Source organism: Emys orbicularis, chromosome 2, assembly GCF_028017835.1.
Source record: "Emys orbicularis isolate rEmyOrb1 chromosome 2, rEmyOrb1.hap1, whole genome shotgun sequence".
In the NCBI taxonomy this organism is placed as follows: Eukaryota; Metazoa; Chordata; order Testudines; family Emydidae; genus Emys; species Emys orbicularis.
The window spans coordinates 289,376,073-289,385,692 of record NC_088684.1 but is presented as its reverse complement, the minus strand read 5'-3'; the positions used below and the strand labels follow the sequence as shown (position 1 = coordinate 289,385,692).

Genomic DNA, 9,620 nt, shown 5'->3' with positions numbered 1-9,620 from the left:
CTTCCTGCTTCTCCACGTGGGCACCAATGATACTGCCAAGAATGACCTTGAGCGGATCACTGCAGACTATGTGGCTCTGGGAAGAAGGATAAAGGAGTTTGAGGCGCAAGTGGTGTTCTCATCCATCCTCTCTGTGCAGGGAAAAGGCCTGGATAGAGACCGTCGAATTGTGGAAGTCAACGAATGGCTACGCAGGTGGTGTCAGAGAGAAGGCTTTGGATTCTTCGACCATGGGATGGTGTTCCAAGAAGGAGGAGTGCTAGGCAGAGACGGGCTCCACCTAATAAAGAGAGGGAAGAACATCTTTGCAGGCAGGCTGGCTAACCTAGTGAGGAGGGCTTTAAACTAGGTTCACCAGGGGAAGGAGACCAAAGCCCTGAGGTAAGTGGGGATATGGGATACTGGGAGGAAGCATGAGCAGGAGAGTGCAAGAGGGGAGGACTCCTGTCTCAGACTGAGAAAGCGGGACAATCAGCGAGTTATCTTAAGTGCCTATACACAAATGCAAGAAGCCTGGGAAACAAGCAGGGAGAACTGGAAGTCCTGGCACAGTCAAGGAACTATGATGTCATTGGAATAACAGAGACTTGGTGGGATAACTCACCTGACTGGAGTACTGTCATGGATGGATATAAACTGTTCAGGAAGGACAGACAGGGCAGAAAAGGTGGGGGAGTTGCATTGTATGTAAGAGAGGAGTATGACTGCTCAGAACTCTGGTATGAAACTGCAGAAAAACCTGAGAGTCTCTGGATTAAGTTTAGAAGTGTGAGCAAGAAGGGTGATGTTGTGGTGGGAGTCTGCTATAGACCACCAGACCAGGGGGATGAGGTGGACCAGGCTTTCTTCCGGCAACTAGCAGAAGTTACTAAATCGCAGGCCCTGGTTCTCATGGGAGACTTTAATCACCCTGATATCTGCTGGGAGAGCAATACAGCGGTGCACAGACAATCCAGGAAGTTTTTGGAAAGTGTAGGGGACAATTTCCTGGTGCAAGTGCTGGAGGAACCAACTAGGGGCAGAGCTCTTCTTGACCTGCTGCTCACAAAGCAGGAAGAATTAGTAAGGGAAGCAAAAGTGGATGGGAACCTGGGAGGCAGTGACCATGAGATGGTCGAGTTCAGGATCCTGACACAAGGAAGAAAGGAGAGCAGCAGAATACGGACCCTGGACTTCAGAAAAGCAGACTTTGACTCCCTCAGGGAACTGATGGGCAGGATCCCCTGGGAGAATAACATGAGGGGGAAAGGAGTCCAGGAGAGCTGGTTGTATTTTAAAGAATCCTTATTGAGGTTGCAGGAAAAAACCATCCCAATGTGTAGAAAGAATAGTAAATATGGCAGGCGACCAGCTTGGCTTAACAGTAAAATCCTTGCTGACCTTAAACGCAAAAAAGAAGCTTACAAGAAGTGGAAGATTGGACAAATGACCAGGGAGGAGTATAAAAATATTGCTCAGGCATGCAGGAGTGAAATCAGGAAGGCCAAATCACACTTGGAGTTGCAGCTAGCAAGAGATGTTAAGCACAACAAGAAGGGTTTCTTCAGGTATGTTAGCAACAAGAAGAAAGTCAAGGAAAGTGTGGGCCCCTTACTGAATGAGGGAGGCAACCTAGTAACAGAGGATGTGGAAAAAGCTAATGTACTCAATGATTTTTTTGCCTCTGTCTTCACGAACAAGGTCAGCTCCCAGACTGCTGCACTGGGCAGCACAGTATGGGGAGAAGGTGACCAGCCCTCTGTGGAAAAAGAAGTGGTTCGAGACTATTTAGAAAAACTGGACGAGCACAAGTCCATGGGGCCGGATGCGCTGCATCCGAGGGTGCTAAAGGAGTTGGCGGATGTGATTGCAGAGCCATTGGCCATTATCTTTGAAAACTCATAGACTCATAGACTCATAGACTCATAGGCACAGGAGCCGGCAAACAGGGCTGCTAACAGGGGAGTTTGAGTGGGAGTTTACAGGGGGAGGTGGAAGGGGAGGCAGGAGGGCGCGGTGTCCCGTGTGTTGTGTTCCCCCAGGTGCGGAGGGCACAGGTGAGCTGGCGGGCTCAGACAACAGCAGCCATGAGCCAAGCAGCAGGGGACACAATGCACATGATTGCATGTGGCAGCTGCGGTATGTACATGGTCCTAGCGGGGGTGACTGAACAGAGGTATGTCTGCATGAAGTGCCGCCTAATAGAGCTGCTAGAAGAAAAGATCCGAGGGTTGGAGATGCAGGTAGATACCCTGGTAGAGTTTAGAAGGGGGTTCGAGCAGCTGATGGAGCAAAGGCAAGGAGTGGCTGAAGGGGAATGCTCAGGGGTACAGGTGGAAGCAGGGGCAAAGGCCTGTGAGGGGGGAATGCCGGGGGGAGAACAAGGGCAGTGGAAGCATGTGACCATGAGAAGCAGGCCAAGGAAAAGGAGGGCCAGTGAAGGGGAAATAGAGCTCAGGAACAGGTTTGGGAGTTTGGAAAACGAGGAAGGGGTACAGCAGGTGGTAACTGAAGGGGGGAGGGTGAGGAAGAAGAGAAGAGCAGCTAGTCCCATAGAAAGAGGGGAGGAGTTGATGGAGACAGCACCAAATCTGGGCCCCGGGAGGATACAGGATGGCATAAGGGGGATTATAAGGGAAAATAGGAATGGACAGGGGTTGCAACTAGAGGGAACAGGGGATAGATTAGTAGATCGCACTGTCACCAGGCAAAGGCATATTTACGTGATTGGGGACTCCTTACTGAGGAGGTTAGACAGGCCTGTGACCAGGGCGGACCCAGAGAACAGAAGGGTGTGCTGTCTACCGGGCGCTAAGATACGGGATGTGGACCTGCGGTTGAAAAGGATCCTAAAAGGAGCAGGTAAGAACCCCTTGATCATCCTTCACGTAGGAACAAATGACACGGCTAGGTTCTCGCTGGAGAGAATCAAGGGAGATTATGCCAGGCTGGGGAAGACACTTAAGGAAATCGAGGCTCAGATCATCTTCAGTGGGATTCTGCCTGTTCCTAGAGAAGGGCAGGAAAGGGGTGACAGGATTGTGATGATAAATAGTTGGCTAAGGGAGTGGTGCTATAAAGAGGGCTTTGGGATGTATGGCCACTGGGAGGCTTTTGGGGACAGAAAACTGTTCTCACAGGACGGACTTCACCTAAGTAGGGAAGGAAATAGACTTCTGGGAGGGAGGCTGGCTCATCTCATCAAAAGGGCTTTAAACTAGGAATCTGGGGGAGACGGTTGGGAGATGTCCAGTTAATCTCCACACCAGATTATAACATTGAGAGGGAGGTCAATGAGATAAGAACAGTTACAGTCGGGGGGAAGAGATTGGACATAAGGAGAAGGGGGGGGATGGATACTAGACTAATAGGTCATACTGGAGGTACGGTGTCCATACCAAATTGGATAACAAATGTGAAAGAGGCCAAACGGCATAAATCAAGATGTTTATACACCAATGCGAGAAGTCTAGGTAACAAAATGGAGGAATTGGAGCTCCTGGTCCGAGAAATGAAACCGGATATCATAGGAATAACCGAAACGTGGTGGAATGGTAGTCATGACTGGAGTAGAGGTATGGAGGGGTATGTGCTGTTTAGGAAAGACCGGAACAAAGGTAAGGGTGGGGGAGTAGCATTGTATGTCAACAATGAGATAAACTGTAAAGAAATAATAAGTGATGGAATGTATAAGACGGAGTCTGTCTGGGCAATACTCACACTGGGTAAAAGAACTACTAGAACCTCCCCTGGGATAGTGCTTGGGGTGTGCTATAGACCGCCGGGATCTAGCCTGGATATGGACAGAGAACTCTTTAATGTTTTTAGGGAAGTAAATACTAATAGGAACTGTGTAATCATGGGAGACTTTAACTTCCCAGATATAGATTGGGGAACAAATGCTAGTAACAATAATAGGGCTCAGATTTTCCTAGACGTGATAGCTGATGAATTCCTTCATCAAGTAGTTGCTGAACCGACGAGGGGGGATGCCATTTTAGATTTGGGTTTGGTGAGTAGTGAGGACCTCGTTGAGGAAATGGTTGTAGGGGACAACCTTGGCTCGAGTGATCATGAGCTAATTCGGTTTAAACTAAATGGAAGGATTAACAAAATTAAATTGGAGACAAAGGTTTACGATTTCAAAAGGGCTAACTTTAATAAATTAAGGCGACTAGTTAGGGAAGTAGATTGGACCAACATATTTATGGATCTAAAGGCGGAAGGCGCCTGGGATTATTTCAAGTTGAAGTTGCAGGAGCTGTCGGAGGCCTGTATCCCGAGAAAGGGAAAACGGTTCGTAGGCAGGAGATTTAGACCGAGCTGGATGAGCGAGCGTCTCAGACGGGTGATTAAGAAAAAACAGAAAGCGTACAAGGAGTGGAAGATGGGAGGGATCAGCAAAGAAACCTACCTTATTGAGGTCAGAGCATGTAGAGATGGAGTGAGAAAGGCCAAAAGCCGTGTAGAGTTGGACCTTGCGAGGGGAATTAAAACCAATAGTAAGAGGTTTTATAGCCATATAAATAGGAAGAAAACAAAGAAAGAAGAAGTGGGACCGCTTAAGACTGTAGATGGAGTGGAGATTAAGGATAATCTAGGCATGGCACAATATCTAAACGAATATTTTGCATCGGTCTTTAATGAGGCTAATGAAGGACTCAGGAATAGTGGCAGCGTGACGGATGGGAATAAAGGAGGGGGGGTTGACATTACCGTATCCGAGCTAGAAGCCAAACTCGAACAGCTTAACGGGACTAAATCGGGCGGACCGGATGATCTTCATCCGAGAATATTAAAGGAACTGGCGCGAGAAATTGCAAACCCGTTCGCGATTATTTTTAATGAATCTGTAAACTCGGGGGTGGTACCGTTGGACTGGAGAATAGCCCATGTGGTTCCTATTTTCAAGAAGGGGGAAAAAAGTGACTCGGGTAACTACAGGCCTGTTAGTTTAACATCTGTAATATGCAAGGTCTTGGAAAATTTTTTGAAGGAGAAAGTAGTTAAGGACCTTGAGGTCAATGGCAATTGGGACAAATTACAACACGGTTTTACAAAAGGTAGATCGTGCCAAACCAACCTGATCTCCTTCTTTGAGAAAGTAACAGATTTTTTAGATAAAGGAAATGCGGTGGATCTAATATACCTCGATTTCAGTAAAGCGTTTGATACGGTACCGCATGAGGAGTTATTGGTTAAATTGGAAAAGATGGGGATCGATATGAAAATCCAGAGGTGGATAAAGAACTGGTTAAAGGGGAGACTTCAGCGGGTCGTACTGAAAGGTGAACTGTCAGGTTGGAGAGAGGTTACCAGTGGAGTTCCTCAAGGTTCGGTTTTGGGTCTGATTTTATTTAATCTATTTATTACTGACCTCGGACCCGAATGTAGGAGTGGGCTGATAAAGTTTGCGGATGATACAAAGTTGGGAGGTATTGCCAATTCGGAGAAGGATCGGGATATCCTGCAGGGAGATTTGGATGACCTTGTAAACTGGAGTAATAGTAATAGGATGAAATTTAACAGTGAGAAGTGTAAGGTGATGCATTTAGGGATGACTAACAAGAATTTTAGTTATAAGCTGGGGACGCATCGGTTGGAAGTAACGGAAGAGGAGAAGGACCTCGGAGTCCTGGTTGATCGCAGGATGACTATGAGTCGGCAATGTGACGTGGCCGTGAAAAAAGCTAATGCAGTCCTGGGATTCATTAGGCGAGGTATTTCTAGTAGGGATAAGGAGGTGCTAGTTCCGTTATACAAGGCACTGGTGAGACCTCATTTGGAGTACTGTGTGCAATTCTGGTCTCCCATGTTTAAAAGGGATGAATACAAACTGGAACGGGTACAGAGAAGGGCCACTAGGATGATCCGAGGAATGGAAAACCTGTCGTATGAAAGGAGACTCGAGGAGCTCGGTTTGTTTACCCTAACCAAAAGAAGGCTGAGGGGGCATATGATTGCTCTCTTTAAATATATCAGAGGGATAAATACCAGGGAGGGAGAGGAATTATTTCAGCTCAGTACTAATGTGGACACGAGAACAAATGGATATAAACTGGCCGTCGGGAAGTTTAGGCTTGAAATTAGACGAAGGTTTCTAACCATCAGAGGGGTGAAGTTCTGGAACAGCCTTCCGAGGGAAACAGTGGGGGCGAAAGACCTCTCTGGCTTTAAGATTAAGCTTGATAAGTTTATGGAGGGGATGGTTTGATGGGATAACGTGATTTTAGTCAATAGGTCAATAACGTGCCATCGCTGGTAATTAGTAACAATGGTCAATGATGGGATATTAAAAGTTACTACAGAGAACTTTTTTCCGGAGGGTCTGGCTGGAGAATCTTGCTTGCATGCTCGGGGTTCAGCTGATCGCCATATTTGGGGTCGGGAAGGAATTGTCCTCCAGGGTAGATTGGCAGAGGCCCTGGAGGTTTTTCGCCTTCCTCCGCAGCATGGGGCAGGGGTCGCTGGCTGGAGGATTCTCTGCGACTTGAAGTCTTTAAATCATGATTTGGGGACTTCAACAGCTGAGTCAAGGGAGAGAATTATTCCAAGAGTGGGTGGGTCAGCTTTTGTGGCCTGCATCATGCGGGAGGTCAGACTAGATGATCATAATGGTCCCCTCTGACCTTAAAGTCTATGAGTCTATGAGTATCTCAGAAATTTTCATGGGCTAGAAAACCATTTCCTGCCCTGTACTGCTTGTGTTCTGGGGGCAATGGCTGTCATGTATTAATGCATCAGAGTTACAGGGAGAGCTAAATCATAGAAGCATTTTATATCCAGTGTGCAGTCTCTGTCCACTCAGGCTGACCAGTGCTATCAGACAAACAGGATGTGAGGTCAGGCTCTGGTTTATCTTCAAGCCAGTTGCTCATGAAGCTCTCTGCATGCTCTAGCTAACCCACCCCTATCACTCAGGGAACACTAGTGGTAGCATTCTGCCTGAATTCTGCCTATGTGCTTCCATTTTCTGTCAGTGCCTGAGACCTGCCCAGGTCTACACTCAGACAAGAATCTGTCAGTGCCTAGTGTTAGATAATCCAAAACCAGCAGCTTGCAGATTAGGTTGCCTGATACCATAGCACTTCCCCTGCTGAATCTACACTGAAAAGGCTTTTAATCTATGCCAGCTAAAAGCATCACTGCCATGTAGAAAGATTTGCAATGTGTGGGAGAAAATAATTATAATGCACATCTGCAGAAAGTATGTTTTACCCCAGTGGGTTTATAACAGATCTCTGTTATAGATGTCCACTGTTAGGGGTCTAAATCCATATTTAGATTCTGCATTTTAAATTAGCCTGTGTTTTCAATAGAGCTGTGTGAATAACGGATATTTTGGTTTGTAGCAATTTTAAAAAGTCAGAAAAAAATCATTTGAGGTCATGCTGAAAAGGAATTTATTTATTTGAAATTTTCAGCAAATCTTAAAGTAAAAAATATATATATATCTCAGGGTCAAACAGAATGGGATTTTAACCTGAAACAAAATGTTTTGTTTTCCTTTTGAACATTTTAAAATGTTTAATAAAAAAATAACGAAAGGAAATGTTGGAACTACAAGTCATGTCAAACTAAAAAGATTTTGGTGTTGCTGAATCTGCATTTCTCCTGGGGAAAAAAAATGCAATTGAAATTTTTTTCCAGTTCTAGTTTTCAAAGGTGATGAGTACAAGAGCTCCCAGTGATGTCCGTGGGATCAGGAACAGAAAAGCAGGGCTAGTGAATGAACTCTAGACCATTCACTGGTCTCTCTATATATTCACTGACTTCCCTTTTCATACGGAACACTACCTTTTTTTGTTGCCTCTGACTGTATAGGCTATCAGGTTGGAAGCACTTTAATACACAGTATGTGCTAATTCTCAGCATGACAAAGCCTTATCTGTAGTGGACAGTGTGAGTGTAATGCAAACAGTGCATTCCCTAGGATTGTCCCCTGATGTATTCCCACTGCCTCGGGTTGGTACAATATTTCATGAGGGAAGTCAGAATGAGTGTGAAGGATCCACTCTTGGTCCTTTCTTGGCTCCTGTTTAATTGTACATTTCACTTTTCCCCTGTAAAGGAGATCATGGTTGGAAGAAATGGCGGAGGGAAATCACACCGTGGTTACAGACTTCATTTTCCAGGGATTCATGGATCATCCGGAGCTTCAGGTCCCCCTCTTTGTGTCGTTCCTAATGATCTATGTTATCACCCTGGTGGGGAATCTAGGGATGATCATGTTGATCAGGTTCAACTCCCGATTCCACACCCCCATGTACTATTTCCTCAGCAATTTGTCTCTTGCCGATGTTGGTAATTCCTCAGTTGTTGCTCCCCGGTTGCTGATGACTTTTGTGGTTCAGGCCAAACCCATTTCTCTCGCTGCATGCGCAACACAGTTTTTCTTTGTCTGTAACTTTCTGACCAATGAAGCTTGCCTGTTGGCGGTAATGGCATCTGATCGCTTCATAGCCATCTGTAACCCCTTGCTCTATAGCTTCGTCATGTCAAAGAGACTTTGTGTATTACTAGTGGTTGCCTCGTACATATGCGGCTTTGTGCATTCAGTTGTTCAGACTCCATTTATATTTACCCTGTCCTTCTGTGACTCCAATGTCATCAACCATTTCTTCTGTGACATCCCCTTAATCCTTAATCTGTCCTGCTCCGACACCCACAACGCTAACATGGTGCATTTCACCTTGTCCAGTATAGTGGTCATGACTACTATTCTCATTGTACTATTCTCCTACATGTACATCCTCGTTGCCATCCTGAAGATCCACTCTGCCAAGGGCAGATGCAAAACCTTCTCCACCTGCGCCTCCCACCTGACAGCCGTCACAATTTTCTATGGGACTGTGATCTTCATGTATTTACGACCCAGTTCCGGCTACACCACAGACCCAGACAAGATCATCTCTGTGTTTTATATACTCATAATTCCCATGCTGAACCCCCTGATCTACAGCCTAAGAAGGACGCCTTTAGAAGGACAATAAACAAGAAGGTTTTTTCATAGTTAATATAATGATTGGGATTTGTGCTTATCAATAAACAATTGGTGAATAAATAGTGAATTCTCTGTGTCATAGCTCTGATTTCCTTTGTTTTAACTGTATTCTGTGGCTTGTTCCAAAAAAAAAAAAAAAAATGGAATCCAAGCCTGTTCATCTTGGAAATTCAGGTTCCCAGGTTCAGGAATGACCGTGAGGCTGCAAAGAATACATTATCGAAAGGGAGCATTTGTCACAGATCCCCTTCAGCTCCCCTTGCTGGATACCCATCAGCTTATGTTGAGGGGAATCCCAGCTTGGATCCCCAGATGTTTTAAGCTGCCAGAGACTGAATGGAGCCAGTCACTGATGCAGTCTCGGGGTTCCTAGGCACACAATGAGGGTGCAGGCCCTCTGCCTAGCGCCCTTTCTGGAGAGCTAGAACCTGATATCTAGCTGCCTAGTCCCTGGGCTCAGGGGTGACTGTTCAGACTCTGCCGTAGCTTAAACACCCCTGTCCTAGAATGCCACCGAGCAGCGTGAGCCTTCTGGGTTACAGCTGAACTCTCCCATAGGGCTACACAATATGTGTAAAGAATGTAACACAGAGAGAGACACTCTGAACCGGAATCTAACACTGTAGAGCTAATACTT

At 46.0% G+C, this 9,620-nt stretch overlaps 1 protein-coding gene across 1 annotated transcript; it reads left to right on the top strand.

Annotated features, from left to right (window-relative positions):
* Positions 1 to 8,069: 8,069 nt before the first annotated feature.
* Positions 8,070 to 8,972, top strand: LOC135874950 (olfactory receptor 5AR1-like). Its single transcript, XM_065399905.1, has one exon. It carries the CDS (start codon positions 8,070 to 8,072, stop codon positions 8,970 to 8,972), a length of 903 nt encoding a protein of 300 aa, XP_065255977.1.
* Positions 8,973 to 9,620: the final 648 nt, after the last annotated feature.

Bases quoted from the DNA above. Each gene is read 5' to 3' on its own strand.
- LOC135874950 (XM_065399905.1), top strand. From the start codon at position 8,070: ATGGCGGAGGGAAATCACACCGTGGTTACAGACTTCATTTTCCAGGGA.